Genomic DNA, 22,060 nt, shown 5'->3' on the forward strand with positions numbered 1-22,060 from the left:
TTTGGTGTGGCCAGTGTTGGAAGAGCTCTAACATTTTGGGTGTTTCTTCATTTCACTACCTGTCATCGTGTATTCACTGCAGGCAAATGCTCAGGCCTGAGGGCCTTTCCACATTATAGCACCTAATGCTAAGGATAAATTAAACAAAATTGAAACGAGTTCTTTATAGCCCAATGAATTGAAAATGCAGTGGCTGTTGCTGCAGGGTGCAACTGAGTCATAGAGCCGCGGAACCATTTTCTAATCTAAATTCACGGTTATACGCTGAATGAAAAAGACATGAGTGAAGGACGAATGAAAGGTGATCATAGTTGATGACGGGTGCGGCTGTTAACCCTTCGGGGGAAATGCCAGAGCTTCTGCCGCCAAAGCTAAATGTCGCACTTGAATCTCCTCAAGAACCCACTGAACATCCATGTTGTTGCGAGATAAAACGTCCAAAGATGAGACGCGACCGTCGCAGTGAGAAAACTTGTGTGTATGAATGAACTGCTTGGCTTATCCCAGCATGGCTTAATCGGTGCCAAAAGCTAAAGGGAAGCCCCACAGCTCTGGTTGGCTGATAGATTTTTCTTCTTTTATTTATTTATTTATTTTTTTGCCTGGGAGGTAGCTAACGTACGGAAACTGATGCGTGGACTCAACTGCAAGTGCCATCTGGCCTTTCCAGGTCCTGATGGAGGAGCCAAGCTTTAAAGGCGACGCATTGGGGGAACAGGGTCACTGGAGCACGAGAGGGACGAGGAAGATGGAGGGGCTCAGCGGATAAAAGGTTGAAGGCAAGCAGGGATTTGACTGTGTGATGTTTCAGACGGGATTGAGCTCCACCTGCCCACTACTTACTGCTAATTGGCCATCAACTTGTTGACGCTGTGCCAGCACAATAGCAGGGTGCCAGCTCTCCATCTGACAGCCATATTTCCTGCCTCACTCTCTCTCTTTCTCTTATTCTTTCTGTCTTTCTCTGTTTACCCATATTATGAACTTTGCTGTCCTCCCTTATCTTGTCACATCTTCCGAATCCACCATCTATAAAGAGCATATATTGTTGAAAGGTTATATGACCTGAAAGACTATATCCTAAAGGGGGAAATAAATGTCATAAAATAGATTTATGGTTTCCATTTTCTTTACTCCACTAAGAGAGTGTATTGAATTTAAACAGCCCCATCAGGTTTCTGATGTAGAAATAGCTTTGTTTGTTAAATGTACGAGTTTATAGCATATAGGAAGGATGTTTGCCCACACTGAGGTATTACTTAACCAGGGAATGGATGTCTCATTTCTTTGCTCTGGATCTTACTAATCTATTAAAGCTTTTGCTATTTTTGTGTCAGTATAAGTTTATTTATTCTGAAGTCCTATGGAAATTGTTTTGGTTGGTCAAGGAGTCCATTCCTTGACCTAATGGACTGCTTGACCATTTTAATAGTCAAGAAGATGATGTTTTGGTTGAATAAATCTTACTAAACCATCTTTTTTTTATCAGACCAGTCATTATAAAACAATTTTTGGGACAACGAAGCCTTTGGAGGTATAAAACGTATATGAAATATAGTCACTGAGCAGTTCAGAAATTATTTTATTAGAGCTCATTTACTGTAAAAGTGAAGCAGTTTCAAGTACATCAATATTAACGTCAAGGTTAATTGCGTACCTACTGTTTTATGGATTTAAATAACCCATAAACGTTGAGTTTCTGTCCCATTTCTTAGTGTATCTGTCTTTACAATTACCATATATTTTAGAGTCAAGGGAGCTCTGAGAATAATTTATATTGTCTTTTGCCTAAATCAACTTTTGGCAATAAAGAGGTGGTGGTTTTATTTATTTTTTGTGGTTTTATTTTTTATTTTATTTTTTTATTTTTTATTTTTTGCCAAAATTACTTTTGGTAAAAATTTACTTAAGCCATTATTTTAGGAATGTGATGTAATGACATGTAAAATTAAAATTTAATATATAGAAAGTATAGAATAGTAGAAAAAGTACTGTGTGATTATTATTGGGTTATTGCTCGTTGAACATACTCTGTGAATTTCCCCAATGTATCTTTTTAAATGGTGTCTCTCCCACCCCTCCTATGTATTTGAACTATTATTATTATTTGTTGTTAGTATTTCCAGACTGCTATTAACCTTTTATGTTGTTGCACTTGAATAAATCCTTTAAAACTCTGACAAAATGACTTTTCCAAGACGACTGAAGTATCTACTATTCTCAGGGTATAACCACTTAACTGCAGCGATAAATGAGCTGTGATCATTTAAAGCCTTTCATAGGAGTAGCTTAAGCTGTAGTATCTCCAGCAGTATTGAGTCAACACTGGTTGTAAGAGCATAATCGTCATCAAATCAAAGTTCTGCGCCTTTAAGGAAGCAGGACTGCTTTTTTTTTTTTTTTTTTAAACTGATGTAGGGAGACAGAGAAGAAAATGTGCCTGCAGGGAGTTGAAGCATCAGTGAAAAGAAGGCGGAGAAGGAAGAATATGATTATGTAGCTAGGCATTGCAAATTGAATTATTTAAATGTACACACTTTAATCATGGCCAAGGGAGTGAAAATAAAGCAACAGCAGAGCCAATGAGTGAACCAGTGAACCACGGAGGTAAAAGGGCAAGCTGGAGTGTGTGATGAGATTGCTGCAGACTTTGTTGCATCCTTGCATACACCAAAGCACCATGTTGCGTTGAAGCTTCCCTTAAAAAATTTAAGAAAAAAAAAACAACAAAACGAATAAAACAAAAAAATCTTGTTTAGATTGCAAGACTGCTTCCCGGCCGCGATGGAAGATGAACTCTGACCGCGTGCGGCCCCGGCGGGTTCCGCGCTCTGTGCTCCCTGGCAATCAAATCATGAACTCGTTGGCACAAAAACAGCCCCCACGTTTGCACTACAAGCAGCACCGAGAGAAGAACAGCATGAAAAAACATTAAGATTAACTGCCCTGCCACAGGCGAGGCTCTAAATTCTGTATTCGTTGATTCATTTATGTAACCTATAGTTGGAGCTCACTCACAAACCAATCCCAGAGACGCAGGGATCCATTTCCTTCCCTGATTAGATTTCAACGGTCTCGTTTTGTGTGCCATTAATCCTATGTGCTTTTTTTTTTCATATTACGGTTCCCTCTGTACGTCCAATCATCTTAGATTAGTGTTCCTCCATTACATGTTCCCTTCTCATTTCCATAAGCATTAATCTCTTGTGTTACATGCTAGCAGTATTGCCTATCTCTTGGTTAACAAAAGGACAGCCCTTCCCATTTTCTATTATTAGTCTGGAAGCCTAATGACTTTATCAAACCCTGTCACCAAGTGATTCCTGTAAACCCCTGCAGTGCATAAGCCAGAACAGACACAGGGCCGGGCTGAATAAAGAACGTAAGGGTCTTTAATTAAATCTGTCATCTTGGCATTTGATAAGCGCAGCGGGGCATTATGGCTGCCAGCGACGGAGGCTGACGGTTGGGAGAGGGCCGCGCCTGTCCTCGTCTAGTGCCGCACCGAATCAGGAGGGCAAGAAAAGAAAAATATAGTGAGCGCATTTTTTTTAAACACAGCGTCGTTCAGCGGCGTGTGCAGTGAATAAGTTGAAGATTGTACTCCTGTCACTGAGATAAATACGGTGTTTAGAGCATATTTCTCTCCGCGGGTCAAGAAAAAGGAAAAATAATACAAAACGACTTATTGTTTGATGTGATCATTTATGGTTTCACACAAATGCAACACATATCTGCAAAAAGCTGTCAGACGTTCCCCAGGATAAAGCAATAATATAGAACTTTTGAAACATGTAGTTTGTTTTTATTGTGGTGAATGCTGCAGACCATCTCTTGGTTCTCAGGCGCAAACCTGGCGTGACACCAGCACCGACTGAAACCTGCATAGAAACAAATATTCTAAAGCCTTACAAGTCGACCTTTGTGTTGAGAGATTTATCTCTAAAATAGGAAATGTGTTCCACATGGTAAAACGTTACACCTCAACCATTTTTTGCATTTTTATACCCACATCTGGATTGTAGGATTTTTTTTTAAACCAGCGCAATTGTCGTTCAACTTATTTTGTCTCTAGCTGCAAAAGTAACTATTTAGTATTTTTATTTCCTCAGAAATCCCAGGTCTTCTTTCTGTGAAACTTTGTGAAGCTTTAGAAATGCTCTGTGTGGCAGCATAACTTATTCATATGAACGTAGGCCAAGTAAACACATTAGATGTATGAATTTAATAATTTACAAAGAAAACAAGGCTTTCTCACCAATTTCTACGGGGAACCTAAAAGTTCAGAGGCGTCTTAGGTAGGGGTGGTATTTTTGGTGCGAAGTCTGTAGGCTGGCAAATTCAATGACCTCCTCAATCATTTACCATGAAACACAATCATTTAAATTAAAGACATCAGTGAGTGCTTTTTCTGACATTTGATCAAACTTATATTAGAAGTGGTAACTGTGTTTATGCAAGAAGGTAAAGGTTATTTTAGTCAAATGTGATGGCTACTGACTGACAATAAAAACCAAAAGATGCTCTGCAGCATTCACCGGTGAACATGAAACACTTGCTGCGGTTCAAACTGCAACACAAAGACACCAAAAAACACTTTACAGCTCGAGTCCCAACAACAGAAATGATCTCACCTCATAAACCGATCCTCTTAAGTTCCCAGAGGTTTTATATATACGAGATGGAAGCCAGCAGTAAACATACCCCACTGCTTTTAAGTGGTGCTGATTTCTCATTCAAATCAACTCACAGCATGTTTTATTAAAAGAACCAGGAGGTTGTTTTTGAGGTCAGTGTTTACCTGCCACCAGGTTAATTGGAAAAACAGCAGTCATTCCACTTGATTTCTTTGTTGTCGCGGTCCTTTTGTGTTTTGATCAGTTCTTTGCTGTTTATGTTGCCATATCCTGTTGGCTTCTCTTTGGTATTTGTTACTGAGGTGTCGGTTCATTCAATTGTTTCTATTCGTACATCAGGAATTTTTTCTCTTAGATTATTGTCAGGCCTTTTCCCTTTTGGTTTGTAGGTCCTTTGAGTCTTAGTTCAGCTCCCTTCAGTGTTAATTAGTCTCTCTCCTTCAGTTTTCCTGCTTTTATTCTGCCACTACTGAGTCTCTGAACAGTTCAGCTGGGTCCATTGTCATTTTCCACCCCTGCCTCAATATTTAAGCTCCTAGTTTTCATTGTTTTTTAGCTGGATTCTTGCGTTCTATTGCCTATTTATTTGTCTATGCTGCTATTTTTTGCTGAATGTTTTTCTAATTCACAAAATAGGTAGAGGGATAGAATAAAAAGTCATCTAAATATCATTCAGGTGCTTTTGATTGTGCGTGATGTTTACTGATATCTATCAAACTTAAAGATAGTGTTTTTTTTTTTTTTTTATCCTGACTGACAAGGACTTTGCGTCAGTCAGTCCTTGTCAGTCCGTCTTTCACTGCTACTAGGAAAACATTCTTGGGCTTTTCATCCAGGATGCCACTCATTCTGGTCTTTGATACGTTAATATCCTCCGTTGAGCCACAGCATTAGATGTTCCTAAAAGTGAGGGATAAAGAGTGTGAATGGAGTCATGAATGAAGGAGAGACATGGGAACGTCAAGGACATTCCTGAGTTTTCCCTTCACCATCCTCTGGGTTTTTTTTTCCTATTGTTGCGATATGAAGTTTTATAAAGTGTAAAATCAGCCTAAGGCATTATAATGGAGTGCTTCCAGCATCAAAGCATGACCCCCAAGACTTTTTATATTAACTCAAACCAATAGAGAGCATGTGCTATGAACGGAGATTTGGGATATATTCCAGAAATACATTTGCTGTGTAGGCTGTGCTTTAAATTATGACAGATATCTTCTCTTTTCACAACACTAATGGACTAATAGGTTAATAGCTAGCTTAAAATGTTCTGAGGATGGTTCCTTAAATCTGTGGAAAGCCATATTTAGTCCAGTTATTAAAGCTTAACCTGCCTGTTTTTGTGATTATTATTATTATTTTTTTTTTTTACAGTCGATCATTGATTTTATTATGGTATTTTAGACATTTTTTCAAGAATTGTTCCAGTATTTGTGCTGACGTGAGACGCTAAATGTGACTTTTTGTTTTTCGCCGCATCAAGCATGGACTACAGCAGGTGGAGTTCAGGTTTCTGACCATTTTTGCGGCTAATCTGCAAAAAAACCCTCACAATTATGCATTAGTGTAAGAAAATGTGAAGGTTCTGTTGATCTTGTGTGAATTTCCACGATCGCAGAATCGCGAAAAACTAAAGGGAATGATAAAATGACTAATCTGACAATTGGAACAAGAGGCATTAGAGAAATATTTTTATTTGTTTTTTGCCACACAAAAATATTAAACTACTTGAACTTTGACATTTGTTGCACAGCAAAAACAAACCGGAAAGTATTTTCTTCAAATTCTGTATAATAGACCTACTAAAGCAACTATGACTCCTTTTCTGACTGAGATTAAATATAAATGCTGTCCACACCTTTCAGATCTTTGTAAAAACAATTTGAAAACTAAGCATAATATTATTTGTATTTCAAAATAGTGCACTACATTGTGTAGCTCAATGTTACGTCCACCAGGCTCGTTTGATGGGGTAACATTAAAGGAGACCACACAAGGATTTAATGACTTAATGAAAATAGAATTCATTAAATTATATTAAAGAAATAAACCTGAAAAAAAGGAATGCCTGAATTGAGAAACCAAAATAGATTAATGCAGAACCTATAGTTGACCAGAAATAAGCAAATGCAAAACAAACCTAACAAATTTCAACCATAAGATACAAACCAAACCAAATAGGGGTCTGAGGAGGGAGAGGAAAAAGCCCTCCAGACAACTGCATTCATGGCAGTTTTAAAGCTGCAGAGCATCAATCAGGGCAACACATATCACCTGCAGAGACCTGTCTTCAGAACCCTACAAGGAAAAAAGGGCAGAGACCCACTGAAGCCGTAACACTCTATCACACAAAATTTGAAGCAAATACAGCATTGCAACAACAAAACCAAAAGTATTTTATTAATTTTTTGTGAAATATACCCACATAAAACAATGAATTAATTTAAAATAAAAGGTAAAATTTTGCCTGTTTTTTATTTATTTATTTATTTTATTTAGGAATAGGCAGAACTTTCTCTCTAAATGTGAAACGCCTGTAGAGAATTTCCCCACAATAAGTCCACTTTGTATCAGTTCATCACAAATCAACCTTATTAAAATTACATTGAGGTTTGTTGTTGTAATGTGACAAACTAAGACAGTTCAGTATGGTCTTTGAGTCTCGCATGACTAATAACATCAGAATGCAGAACAGGGTTTTTAGAAAGGTAAAAGAAGTAATTTTTTAAAAAGTAGTTTTAGAGCAAAGTTGGCAACAGAATAATCAAACTCATCAGACACCTCTGCACCGAACGGGTAAACAAGACAGAGGAACAAACCGTTTCCTTTTTGTGCTTTTTCCTTACTAAAATGTATTCAGCCAGTGTATTGCTCTGAAGCACACAGCGGTGGCGGTGGCTTCTGTGTGCAGAGCGTGTAACAAAGGCTGACACATCGAGGAGGCAGCCGTCACCCCGTCCATTAACTCTGAAATCCTGATTTCAGTCAGCTATACTGCACTAAGGGCTCTGATCTTTAGCCACAACCGCCACGCGGCGTACACACACAGGCAAGCCAAGTCTAAATACGCTCACACACTCAGCCCAGACATACCCTAAAATCATATAGCCTCTGTGTTTAGAGAAGTTGCACTTTCCAAGGGAAAAGCAAAATTATTTACAAGTTAAAGGAAGTTGAGATTTTACACTGCCAAGCAATTATTTGAGGGGTTTTTCCGACAGAAGGGGTGTTCGTGTCCACTACTGGACAGATGGAGGGAGAAACATGCCTGAAATAAGTGATGTCCGGTCCAAAGCAGCTGGGGAAATGATATCTGTTGAAAATGTTATTATTCTGTCATTTAGTGGTGCCTTCTTTACTTGGTGTTGGTTTTCTCAGAGTAGATGTGCCATCTGTTTTATGTACAAAAGTTTCTTAATATGCTCTCCTTTCACTAAAGTGAATCTTTTCTTCATACAGGTCGATCCATAATTTCATTTTATTGTTTTACTGTGTTGTCACCAAGGTTTTACAAAAAACAAAGAAGTTGGGTTTCTAACTTGAGATCTTAGTGAAATCAGATGAAAATGGAATCCTGTCGGAGAAGGTTACACGTGTATTTATCTCACAAGATACTAAGTTATGTAAAGGATCCTGTTTCTGTTAGTGAAAATGTTACAACGTTTAAATGATTAAAAAACAAATCTTTGTGAAGGACTTCTGATCCAGCCTGTTCAGACAGAAGTGGAACAGATGATGGGCGTCACGTTATTTTCAGGACATTTGTGTTCATACTCACCCCCTAAGGTCCTACAGGCACACCGAGGGAATGTTTTGGACCAACTTTTGGCAAAACGTTCGCCGTGGGTGTTGTGACAAGAAGGTTCACAATGAAATGATGCGATTTTCGTCATGCAACTGCGACGATGTGAACTGCTTTAGCTAATTTCATCCCGACCAGAGAATTTCAGTTTTATCATCAAGCATAATTGTTACCAAATCCCATAGTTAAGCATGTCATTCATATATGTTTAAAATTTCAAGGTATGTTGATCTAGAATGCTCTGCAAAACTGAAAATCATGGCTGTTATGTACAGCAGATCTGTGTAAACACATGTTTTATAACCAACATGTTGTGACGGTAGGTGGTTTCAATACGATTGGAACTGGGTCACGGGCTGCATTTCATTTGCAGATGGAAATTGAAATTTCCTAAATATTAGTCAGAAAAATAAAACTAAAGGGAAGTTAGAATACTCCAAAACTAATCCAGTACGACTGCTATGAATGTAAATCAGTGGGAAATGAAGTGATTCACTTTTTGGCTTCTGCAGGTTTGTATCTTATTAAATCACTGGCACACATAATACTGTAGCATCAGATTTTTCTGCCATCTGTTGGTACATGCAATGATTTTTTTATTTTCTGAATGCATGAAACACTGGTGAATATATTATTATCAGCCTGTATTATTAGTTGTGGCTTATTTTGATGCCTATGCTCCACATTGAACCGTTCGCTGGTTTTATTACTTGCAGCTATAAAACCAGTTCAATGTAACATCAGTCCAGGATCCAAGTTCTGATTTCATAGGTAAATAAAAGACGACAGTTCAGTTTTTTGTGCCACTTAAAAAAATCAGCATTAAAAAGAAAAGGTTTAACTCTGACAATTCAAATCGACCAATCAGTTTTATTTATAGCATTAAATAGATTTTATTACAGTGAGGTGAGTCAACTTTCTTGCCAAACATAGCCTTTAACAAAAATACACAGTAAATGTAGCATGATTAAAAGTCAGCAGGTGCTCAATACTTAAAAAATATTAAAAACAATAAAACAAAAACACACAACCTTAAATACAATATCCTCATTAGGACAAAATAATAATAATAATAATAATAATAATAATAATAATAATAAACAATATTAAGACTATTTTAGAACCAATTTTGGAAACTTACAGCAGTAGGAATTGAAATTATTTTTATAGGATTTAGTTTGACATTTTGTGATTAAATATCTGAGTCCAGGAGGAATCTGAGCTCTCAGTGCTGTAGATGAGACACAGCTTTTAAAATAGATACACATGACCTTTGCACTCACCTCACTACTACTGGACCATTTCACTAATTCAGGTAGTTCTTGTGACATCACCATCTGTACAGCACTATACATTTCCATCTATCCATATACATGCTGATCCTTGCAGGGTTATCAGATTATCATTTATCATGATAAATTTCTTATCATCATAAGAATTTTGATTTATCGTTCTCACAATAAATTCCAATTAATGATGTTTAAAGTGTCCATATTTTTGGGATTGTTGGTTTTACCGTTTTCTTCACTGTTTGTTCAATGAAAGTATCAATAAATATCAATGAATTTGAAGATATGACCAAGTGCAGTTTAGTGATACAAATGACAATTTATGTGACTGGTTTCTTAATTTTTTTTTTTTTTTTACAAATAGGAATGTTTTTTAAGATCAGAGTTTATGTTGGTGGGGCTTCAAATGCTGTCATGTAGTAACAGCAAAACAGTTACCTAAAAAAAGAAAGAATGAATAGCAGTTATTAAAATAGTGTGATAAAACATTAAGTTTTTATCGCCCACCCCATGTCACTAGTCTGTCACAGAGACACATGGTTCTGACGTAAACTTCACTTAGGAATCCAATTAAGCTATAAGTCATGTTGTTGGACTGTGGGAGGAAGTTGGAGTACCCAGAGAGAACCTTCGCTTTCACAGGGAGAACTTTCAAACTCCATACAGAAAGACCCCAGGCTGGGATTCAAACCAGCCTGGTTTGAATCCCAAACCAGGCTGGGATTCAAACTAAGGACCTGCTTGTTGCAAGGCAGCAGCGTCACCAACAGTTCCACTGTCAGCCCTCGCTGTGTCTAAAAGCAGAAACTATAACCCTTAGTACAGCTTACTTGAATGTCTTGACTCTCCTTTTTTCTCAGTCATGGACACCTGCACCACTGAAAAAGGGTTTTTGACATAAATCACATCCTCAATTTACATGTAGCTTTCTCTCTGGCGCTCGCTTTCTTTCACACATTCACAAACTCACATTAACTTCCTCCTCTTCACGTAGACTATGGATAAATTAGATGTGATTGGGCAGGCATTATGAACTCTAGGGGTGCCTTATACCCTAGAGCTCTGCAATCTGGCTCCCCAGAAAGATGATGACTCTGTTTCCTCTTTCATTCCTCTCTCTCCGCCCCATACGGAGCCGACTTTCTCTTTCTCTCTCGCGCCGTGCTCTGTTCCCTCTCGCTCCCTGGTGCTATTGTTGCGCCTTCATTGCGTATAGAAATTGTATTTAAAATCCTTAAATCCTTGTCAGAAATTCTCCCTGTGTGCAAGAGATTACTGTGAGCCAGTATTATTCTGGAATGGCTTTAGCAGGCACTCTCCCTCCTCACCAACCTTTCAGCATGTACCCCAATTATTAGCTTCACAATAGCTCGCAGAAAGGAATCATTTTCAGGTCACAGTAAACCTGTATATCAACCTATGAAGTTGTTGCACGTAGAAAGATGAAGCCCTTTAGAAAAAAAAAAAAAAAAAAAAAAAGATTGAATGCCGCTGGAGCTAGTTTTAAAGGTGTAATCGCAGTTTGGTGGGTGGGGAGGGGTTTTGTCACAGCGAGTGACTAGTACCGACACCTCCTTTGTGCGCCACATGCATCTCTTTTCCATTTAGTTTGAGCCCAGCGAGAGCAGCACGGTCCCGGGGGCAGTTGTCCGTGGCTCCAGGTTAGGGCGCCCCCTCGTAAACATCGTGAATGAGGTGGAGACGAGGCCATCTGGCCCAGACAGCTGGGACCACAGCTGCAGGGACAGACAGTGACAGCTGACTCACCGCGCAGTGTTAGAATGCAGAGATGGATGGATGGATGTCTGTAGGGCAGGGGGGTGGGAGGGGACGAGCGAGAGAGTGAGTGAGCGAGCTCGATAGGGGGAAAGCGTTCCAGCCCACAAGTCGTATCCCTCGTTTGCATTTCGATGATGTTGGCGTGAAGCAAAAGAAGAAGGAAAAAAATAAAACCCGCCTGAGGAAGATCTACAGACTTTGGCAGGTGTTATGGATTATTTTATGTTTAACTTGTGGAACAAATTAGCAGCACTGCTCTCGGTGTGATAAATTCTGCATTGTAGCAACCATTTTCAGCCTCCACTTAATAATTTATGTGCATGCATTAGCATAACAGACCTTTAAATAAATGAGAGTAAAACTGCCCAGAAAAAGTAAAAGACGTGGGATGAGCCTCCCGGGTGGGCTCTGCCGAGGGTTGTTGATTACTTAGTTTAAAAGTAGTTTTTAGGGAACATCGACCGCGGCCGTACCTGGGGCTGGATGGAGTCTCATACGTCCTGCTTTATCAATAGGAGGAGGTCGTTTTAATGCTGTGTTTATTTGTTGGGATGGTGTTGATTTAGCTGAGAAAGCACCACTGCAGCAACAAACTCCTACTGCGTTTAAAAATGTAACATCCCAACCTAGTGATAGATGTCACACCTGTGCAGTTATCAAACACGATACAGAGCTGACCCTCAGGGTGTTCACACCTGATAGTCCGGTAGACTTGGATCGTTTGGGGACCAAAATTGGAACATTTGTTACATTTTCAGCTGGTGAGGTTGGCTTTCACACTGCACTGTCAGACAAACCAAACCTGTTCACCGCTTAGAACAACTGAAGGAGACAACAGAAAAACCTCTGAAGAAGATGCTCAACACAACTTCCTTCTTCAAGAAATGTGAACAAAATGGCATCAGATTTTAATTATTGCAGGATTTATGTTTCGTCAATGGTAAAAAACCTTAAGCCATTTCTCCTTGCTAGCGCTAGACTCACGCACTTTGTGTTGGTTGTGTTTACCCAGAATGCCCTGGGCTATAGTCCACTTCCTGGTTTTGGAGCAGCATCTGGTCCGCTTAACTTTCACATATGCATTCCAACGAAAACAGAGTTCATTTGAACCGAACCGAGACCTCAGTTTTTAGGCGGGCCAGAGTTTAATTACGCATGGACACCTCTCCAAGCAAACCAGATTTTTAGTGTGGCCAACACGAACTGAATGACTTTGTTCAACTTCTTCTGCTAAAATTACAGCCAGACTACAATTTGTCGTTCACAACTTTGCCTCCTGATTGCTGATTGGCCTGGTTGGAATTCAACCTGTGGAGCCCAAGTCAACTGGAGGAAGACTAGACTGAGCTGTGAAGCAAGATTAGAATCGAGCGGTATTGCTTAGAAAAGCCACGGCCAGGCTACAAATGAACTAGAGTTCGATTGAAGCAGACTGAACTGTTGTAGAGTGGCAGGTGGTTGCATTGAGCATCCAATCTCTGATAGGAGCTCAGGGAAAACGACTGTCATGGTGTTGTGGAAAAGGAACGTGGGCGGTGGGCTGATTAATGTATTTTTTCCCCATCTCCTTGCTTTATCCTGCTAACTCCCCTTGAGGACGTATCATTCCACATGATTAAGATGTGCTCACCCATCCAAGTGAAGCAGGAGACTCCCCCCTTCACCTAGTTTATCTTTAGTCTCCTCTTCCCAGCTGAGGCTTCGTTTGCCCACAATACACGGTTTACTTTAATCCAGCCTCTCTAATTATCTAAAACATTCTCCCCCCTTTTGTCCCTCGTGTCTTCTCATCCTGCCCAATTCCTTTTCATCTCCTTTCTCTCTCTCTCTCTCTCTCTCTCTCTCTCTCTTTTTGGCTTTATTGATACCGACACGTTAAACCTCTGTCATTATCCCTCCAAGTTACCGTTAGCCTGATATCATGTGCTGCAAAGATCCATTTAACTAGATTTTCTACATTTCATAACGAGTGAAACCACAATGCCATTAGTGGATTCCTTTGCCTATAGCGTTGTCCTCTAATGCATTGGTCTATTCTGGATAGATGGCTCAATATTTTTTTGCTCCATCTCCATCCATTTTCCATCTTACTATTTTATTTTATTTATTTATTTATTTTTTTTTGCGGCTTGCTCTCAAGGCTTTGTTGGGTAAATGTGTCCGTCTGACTTCCAGCAGGATAATTGATGCTGGGTTTGTGGAAAACCAATAGATTTTAATTAAAAAAAAAAAAAACTCCCCGAGAGAAGCATATTAACGTAAGTAAATAAACACGGATCACATTACGTCTATAGGATGGCCTTACTGTCTTTTCTTTTCCCCACCAAAACAAAGCAGCAGAGTTTGAAACTCGCAAAGCCGATTGGTTGTAAGGACGAGCGTCCCTGCAGCAAGAAATATATATAGTTTCAATTGCGCTGCTTAAATGAAAAATTAATGAGAATGCAAGACCAGTTAGTCGAGACAAATCAGTAGCTGGGTACTGTAATAATCTCGCGTCCAACTGCGCTCGGTTTTGCAAGCACAGTTTGATTGCTGTGTGTGATCTATGTTCACTTGGAGACAGCGAGCTCTTCTCTTTCCCACCATCATACATGTGTTGTTCTCAGACTTCTCAGTATTTGGTCAAGAGGCAAGCTTTTAGAATCTCGAGCAGTTTTCTAAGAAGATTACAACTTGACGCTGCAGGACTGATAAAGCCAACGCTGTAAAATTGGGGATTAACTCGACTGATTGAAACAAATTGACGTCTCAGACGATGGGACACGGGGAGGAGGAAACACATGAAGGATTTGTTGTAAAATGAACAGTTTAGACAATTGGTTCTCAAAGTTGATTGTTCAAAGGTCCAAATCCAATTTCTTTGTGGGGTCAAAAGTTTAAAAGAATTAGCTGTGAGCAAATCCTAATTTGTTGAATTTCTCTTTTGGCAAAATAGATATTTTAAGGCATGCAATTGTCGGTTTGTAGACCTGTACTTCTTTCAGTCCTTTCAGTAGAGCATCATGAGTTATCTAATTTAGTCAGTATTACAGGTTGTTTTGGTATTTGTGCTCATTCTTTATTCATTGTTTTCTTCCTGCTTTTTTTTTTGTTACCTATTTACTTGCAATATTTTTAGATTTTGCTGCGTCAGTTCATTTGTTCTTACTTAGGACGTGTTTCCTTCAGGTTTTTGTTTGACTTAGATTCTGTTGTTCATCCTGTTCACCTTTCTCTCTCCATCTGCTGGTCAGCCTGCTCCTCTTCCCAGCTGTTTCTCAATTCCTTGTTTGCTTTTGCCTGCTCCCTTCTCCAGCTGCATCTATTTACTTGTGATTAGCTCTTCTTGTTCTCATGTAATTCTCTACTCCCTCCTCAGTGTATATACAGCTTCCTTTCTGCATTATACTCCACTGATTCATCTGTCTTTATCTGCGTTTCTTTGCCTATTCCCCAGTTCATCTCTTTGCCCGACGTCTTCCCCCAGTTTCTTTCATTGTAAGTTCCTTGTTTGCTTGTTTGTGTTGTTTTTGCTTTCAATTACACTTTACATTTGGGTCCTACCTCTAACGAAATGTGACCAATTTAGGAAGAAATGTCCATGTAAGTCTAATAAATGTAACTCCACAAATAGCGTGTATTTCTTTGCATGCAGTTATGATAAAAACAAACATCAAAACAGCTGTAGGTAAAAGTTGAAGAGATTGCTACAGAATACGAAGCAACCCTCAGTGGATTCTGTGGTTGTCTGCATCCAATGAGCATTCTAATTTGCATAAATATTATGTTTTGTACAAATTCCATTTGCAAAGTCAAAATTCAATATTTACCAAATTAAGCACATTTTCTAACTACTGTACCAAACAGTTAGTGAAGCCATGTGAAGACATATTACAGCTGAGGTGAAAAATAACACAAATTTATTGAGGTCAGTGGTTTGGAAACTCTCTTACTAATTAGTTAAATCAAAATACAATAGTCTGTCTCAGTGGAGCTTCTAAACAGTCTACTCAGCTTCAAACATGGGTTTACTCACTTTTAGAAAAGCAATATAGTATCCATCAGTAACTTGACTAAAACTTTGGCTGACTTGTGCTCCGCTGTCCTCCACATGTCTGTTTCCTCAGTGTTAAAGGTAAAAATAAGTTGAGGATTGGGTCTGAACTGACTTGCTGTTTGGTCCAGATTCAGATCAAAGTCCAGTGAAGTTATGAGTTTGACCTGCGGCGATTAGCAGGATTAGCATTGTCTTACTCCATACTCCAGTTTTCAGCCTCAGTATGGAGGCATTTATTGTAGGTTTCACTACAAAAAATATTTTGTGCTACTACGTTTCACTGTGAGCATTAGAAGCTCCGTTTCCTCTGACCATATACTTGTGCAGTTTGATATTTTGAAAATAAATGTGATTGCTGCAAACACGCCTATTTTGGAGAAAAAAAATTGTGTTATAGGATGAGATGGTTTTTGGCTGTACTGAATTTTTTTATTTTTTTTTATTTTTTTTTTTCTGCAAAGCTGCAACGGAAATAGTTTTCTTCACATCATGAGTCATGATCACCAACTGGCTGTTGCCACTGGCGCAAAGTTGGAGGATGATGGCGCAGCATGTTTTGTTCATAACTTATTATTTTCAAACTTAACGTGATTGTAATTGTGTTTCTTATTTAATAGAAACACAGAAATTGCAAAATTGTTCTTTTGTCAACCTTAGCAGAAAATCAATAAAGGTTTGAGCACATTTGTAATGCAAACACATCTAGTGATAATATTATTCTTTGGTATTGCACTAGATCAAGCAAACACTCTACTTCTGCACACTGTGAGTTAGCTACGCTTTATTTCAGTCAGTTTTCTTTCAACCCATGCGTTGTTTAAATATACCCATATAAATAAGGGCTCTGTATGGCAATGCAGTTCATACAGCACTCTAAATTATTTTGTTCAGAAATTTCTCTGAGTTCAACCATGAAATTCCACTTTGGAAAGGCCAAAAAAGAACTCTCCAGCTGTGAGTGAAATAATTTACTGGTACTCCCCATACAGCGCCACATATGGTGCACATATTGTTATGACCTTTTGGGGGATTACAGTGTTTGATGGGTAACAAAACACATTAATTAACTAACATAAAGACATAAATTGATTCTGACTAGTTGTATATTTATATGGAAACTGTTGAAAACATTCTGAATAAGCGAACCGGGGGGAATTTTGACCACATGAAGGAGGTAGGAAAATGACACTGACTGTGATGAAGATTATAATCCTACGGGAATCGATTCAGAAAACAAGCAGTGGCAATTAATAAATCATAGGATTTAAGAATTCAAAGTACAAAAATGGTAGCAAGACATGCCGTTTTGGAGTCATACAACAGATCTAAAGGAGGAGGTCTTAAGCTTTTTGACATATTTTCACACATTTAAATCAGCCTTCATACCCACAAATTTTGCACATGGTTAACACTCTCAGTGACATTATATGGATTATTTACTGAAGTTGACAAAACCCAGTGTAGCCAAAGGAAAAGAAAGAAAAGCAACAGAAATGCAAGAGTCAAGCTCCTGTTGGTATTTCCCTTACTAACAAAAGAAAAGGTATCAGTTTGAAAGTCACTTTCTTCTTTGAGACATTAGAAAGCAGCGTCACAGATAAAACAATCCACAGCTGTGCCTCTTTTTGTCAAAAAATAAAAGTTGAATTACTATTTAACAACATGAGAAAACAGTACGAAACACAAGCAGTACACAGGCGGTGATGTGCTGCATCGCTCCTGCGTGAAATTCAAAGTGAGTCTCAGCTTTTTAGGTTTTCATGAAAAGAAGACTTTATAAAGCATCTCAAAAGCAGAAGAAGAACCACTAACAATGCCTGAATGGAGTCCTGATTTTGTTGGGTTAAAGTTATCTAATGTTAGGGTTACCGTTAGTGTTAATGTATTAAACATACGCCTGGAATCTTGTCCGATGTATTCAACACTCCATGAAATGATATCTAACTTTGTTCCCTAATTCTAAAACAAGTCCCCCTGCAGCGTCCTTACATAAGCAGCCGACGCTGGGCCCTTAGTGTTTCAGAAAGCTACTGAGTAGAAATGGGGAAACTGGTGTTAAAAATTGATGATTTGCTTTTTTGTGGTGTTTGTCTGAACTCACTAAAGAGATGAAACTTGTCCCGTTATCCTAGCTTTTGTGTTCCAACACAAAAAATTGCAAGTCTGCTCTTGCATCGAGCTCCTTTTATCTTCCTGAGTGTCTTCAAACCTTGCACTGTTTTTTACAGGCCCATACATTAACATTACCTCTACTGCTAAACTCACTTGTAATTTCCTTCTTACACTTAGAAGAGAGAGAATCCTCTTACTTTGTATTTGGCTTCTCAACATCTCGAGAAGTTTGAAGTCTAATTAATTAGGTGTGTAATCATAAGAATGTTTCCTCGGGATTAGAGTGTAGAGGAGAGGCTTTGATCCCACATCTGTCAGTCAGCTAAGCCCACCTTCTCCATCTATGACCGTACTTTCCCCTGAAGGATTTCTGGAGTCTGTAATTTCTCCGGCAGAACGCTCAGCGTCTGAAGCCTGGTAGCTTTTAGCCTTTTTGAGATGTGAGTCGTTGCATCATACGGCAGCTGCGCTGACACAACAGTTGCCAGAGTGTGTGTTGCGGTTTTTATGCACGCGTGTGCATCGAGGGCCAATTCTTCACCTGTGTGTGTGTGTGTGTGTGTTTTCGTGTTCTGTGTTGCTTGTTTCTTCTGTTGCCGTAGGGGAGTTCAGCAGCAGGTGTTAGTATACTCCTCTGAGTTTTTTTTCCCTCATAATGAGTTCCCAGTCCACACACTGCCCTCTGAAGGAAACATTGTCATTACCAAAGGGGGAAAAAAAAAAAAATCAAATGATGAATAACCGTCAGAATATTGAGAAGTTTTATGTTTTTTTGGCTCTGAGTTCGGGAGTTCAGCCTTAGCGCCGGATCAGAACTCTTGTCCTGGTCACCCTGGGCGATGTTTCCTCCCTCCATCAGCAAGCACAGCATCTCCGGTCTCCCGGGGGACCCTCCCACCTGGCTGACTGGGGTGAGTGTGTTTGGCTGTTGTGTGCGTGGGTGCGCGAACACATGAGTAATAGCCCAGGCTCAGCTCTCTCCATCAGCGCAGAGGACGTCTCCTGCCTTTTCTTGGCTTCGGCCATTTTTCTTGCTTCTTGTCTCCCGCGCTGAGCTCCTGTCCCAAATACGATCTTTATCAGCCCTGATTTATCTCGTACACAATCTCCCCCGCCACCTTCTGTTTCTCTTATTCCGCCTCATTTCTGCTTTCTTTCTTTATCTTGTTTCGCGCAAATTTTCCTCACATTTGAAATTCATTTTTCAGATTTAATGGGAATGACTGGGACTTGCTCTTCATCTTCTCTTGTCATCTCAATGCGTCAGACTTTCTGAAAGGAGATGTGGGAGATACTTTGAGTACATTTATGTTGTGAAAGACATGGAAAGAACACTGAGGAAGAGCCGGAGCTTTGCTTCAACAACCAAAATCACAATCTTTGATGTAGATGATGTTATTGAATGAGGAAGGCATAAAGTTGGCTATTTCCAGGACCAGTAAGCTCTTCAAGATAGGTAGATTTGTATAGCATGTTCCAGCGAACAGTTCAAAGTGGGTTACACAATACAGTAAACAACCAAAAAACAAACATTAAAATACAGAGGCAAAGTAAAAGTAAGAAAAAGTTGTAATCCAGAACAGAATTAATCTGCTTTCCAATTATTAATCAAAGGCAACTCTAAACAACTGAGACTTTAGCCTTCACTTTAAGGAACTCAGTGTTTCATATGCTTTGCAGTTTTCTGGAAGTTTGTTCCATCTTAGAGGAGCATAGCAGCTAAATGCTGCTTCTCCATGTTTGGTTCTGGTTCTGGGGATGCAGAGCAGACCAGAACCAGAAGACCTGAGAGGTCTGGAAGGTTGATACGGCGACAATGGGTCTGTATCTTTTTTGGTCCTAAATTAACAAAGATATTTTGAATTTGTTTTCTGAGCATGCATTAGTTTCTCATAATCTTTTTGAGAAGTTACTCCTTCTTCAGGTGATAGAAGGCTGACTTTATAATTGTCTTTATTTGTGTTGGGAAGCCATGATGTAGAGAGCATTGCCTCTTCTTCAAATATCAGTAGTTGTTCATGACAGGAAGGCTGAACAGATATTTTAAGTCCTGTTATGCTACAGCTCTTGGAATCAACTCAGATTTCTAACAAAGAAGTTGGAGATCGGAAACTAGTGACAGAATTGTGATGGGTTTATCTCTAGCATGTGGATCTTCAGGACATGTCACTCACAGCAGAGTGATCAGTTTGAAAATCAGCAGCTTCTCTACGTGTTTATCTATTGTACACAACATCCATGCAATTCTTCCATCGTTTCTACATGTGTCCTCTTCTCCTTCATTCCCCTCCCACTCGCCCGCTCCTTCTCTCTCACTTTTCTTCCCCTCTCCGCTTCAGCCAGACAACCAAACACACACACTCTCTCTTTTTCTCTCTCCCTCTCTCCCTCTCCCTCTTCATCACTGCGCTGCCCTGTGTATCACACTGACGGTCTTTTCATCCAAAGGATCTAAATGTGTCTACCTTATCCTTCTTTTCCGTCTCCTATCACAGGTTCTTTTTTTGTTTGTTTTGGTTTTTGGTAGCTATTTTTTTCTCCCCCTCCTTTTTGGTTTGCCAAGTACAGAGCTGTATGCAGTTTGGGGTGGAAGGAAGAGTGGAGGTGGGGGGGGTGGGCGCCCTGGCTGACTCGATCGGAGGAAAAGGAGATGGGAGAACTGCGCGGGCAGGAAGGATGTGCTCGTTGCTGCAGCTTCTGATTCAATTAGCATGAATTTCACAGCGAAGGCAGCAGCGGCAGCAGCATCCCCGTCAGACCGTCTGAGCGAGCCAGCAGCGGCAGCAGCTTCCCGCGTCGGCGCTCCGTCAAGGGGACCCGCAACTGTTTCCCGTCGCTTTCCCACCTTGGAGAGCGGTCTTTGAAGCGGCTCAGCAGTGGATTCTCAAAGCGAGAGGAGGGAGCAAGTAGGACGGAGCTTGTTTGTCAGTCCTAGGATGGGAAGATTGTTGCGATGAACTGCACGCCAGGCACTTCAGCGCTTTTGGTTATGGTTTAATCTCGTTAAGCTGTTTTTCTTGGGTGCTGCTCAGCATTCTATGACCCGTATTGATTTATCCTGCCAGAATAGAGGGGAAGGATTTCAACGCCGTGCTTGGAAATAGCCAGCTGTTTTTGCTCCGGCTCCAGATTCCTCCTTTGCCCCGGAGTGCTTCATTTTATGTCTTAATCTGTGTTTTTCCTTCTCTCGGCTCCTGACTGAAAGGGTTTCATAGCTCCCTCAAGGATTCTATAAAAAAAAACCCAAAAACCCAGAACCGGATTTTGGACGCTCCTTCTTCGCAGCATCCTTGTCTGCTCCTGTTTATTCTGCACTCTGGTTTTATTCAGATGCGTTTTCTCGTTCGGCTGCCATAAGTTGTGTCGGGCAGACTAAGCAGAGATGGTAGGCTCGGATTATGGGAGGAGAAAACCTCTGAAGATCTCCCCAAGGCAATGGGAATCCTGAAGAACAATTGACTGAAAGATCATCGCAGACAAGTGTCTAAGATGGAGTCCCATGTTTGCTAAGTTAATACTTATCGGCTAACATTCTGTTTCGACAGTTCCGTTTATCAGATTTAATTAGCTGTTTTAGGGTAGGAGTAGGAAAATTGGTTTTAAAGGATCAAGAAGCTTCTGGATATCAATATTTGACTCCTGGAGATTTTTCATCTCAGAAAGGATCTTGTATTTTTTTCTTCTTCTTCTTCAGTGATTTTATTTCCAGTCATTTTTGGGATTTTCAAGCAAAGGATCTGCTTTTGATTTTTGTTCCCCCTTTCTTGGCTTATACTTCTTTTTAATCTGTATTTTCTGTTCCTTTGTTATTATTATTATTTTTTTGTCCAATCCCAGGCTGGTAGGCTGGGGGGATCATGGGCCCTGGATTCCTTTGAGATGTTCACTTCCTGTTTGTGTCGCATGAGGGGGAGAGGCCTGCCCTTCTTCTCAGGCCCCGCCCCCATGGAGCAGGAGGTGGAAGTGGAGGTAGACGGAGGGTTGCTATTGGTGCCCAGGCAGGGTGCGGCGGCGTCCCCCGTGGTGTGGGCCAGCCCTGCCCTGCTGTTCCGGCTGGTGCTCTCTCTGGCATTGCTGGTGTTCCCATGTCCAGCCGTAGCCGCCCGAGTCTCCTCCTCCCTCAGCACCACCCACCATGTTCACCACTTCCACAACAAACATGGCACTGTGCCCATTGCCATCAACCGGATGCCCTTTGTGACACGCGGGGGCCATGGTAAGACCTTTGTTTTTCTGCTTCTCTTTGGTGATTTGTTTGGTGAAGCCGCCATTGAAAACCACATCTGTGTTAGCAGGACTTGAACGACTTCAAGTTTTGGGTTGACTTAATCTTCTTAGAGAGGATAATTTATGTTCACAACAAGTTTTAAATAACCAATTGAACCATTGGAATGGTTGTGATTTC

The 22,060-nt window shown here is 40.1% G+C and overlaps 1 protein-coding gene across 9 annotated transcripts in view; it reads left to right on the top strand.

The window, feature by feature from the left end:
- Positions 1–22,060, top strand: part of nrxn2b (neurexin 2b) — a 703,630-nt gene that overhangs the window by 398,671 nt on the left and 282,899 nt on the right. The window contains exon 1 of one of the 9 annotated variants that reach the window (XM_016673333.1): positions 20,010–21,871. The exons of 7 other annotated variants lie outside the window; for them this stretch is intronic. In XM_016673333.1, coding sequence (XP_016528819.1) covers positions 21,535–21,871 — 337 coding nt within the window. In that variant the 5' untranslated portion in view covers positions 20,010–21,534. Of the gene's footprint in view, positions 1–20,009; positions 21,872–22,060 lie in introns of those variants that run through there. One more of the 9 variants, XM_007555853.2, reaches the window with a different exon arrangement.

Source organism: Poecilia formosa, unplaced genomic scaffold, assembly GCF_000485575.1.
Source record: "Poecilia formosa unplaced genomic scaffold, Poecilia_formosa-5.1.2 Scaffold73, whole genome shotgun sequence".
Classification (NCBI taxonomy): Eukaryota; Metazoa; Chordata; class Actinopteri; order Cyprinodontiformes; family Poeciliidae; genus Poecilia; species Poecilia formosa.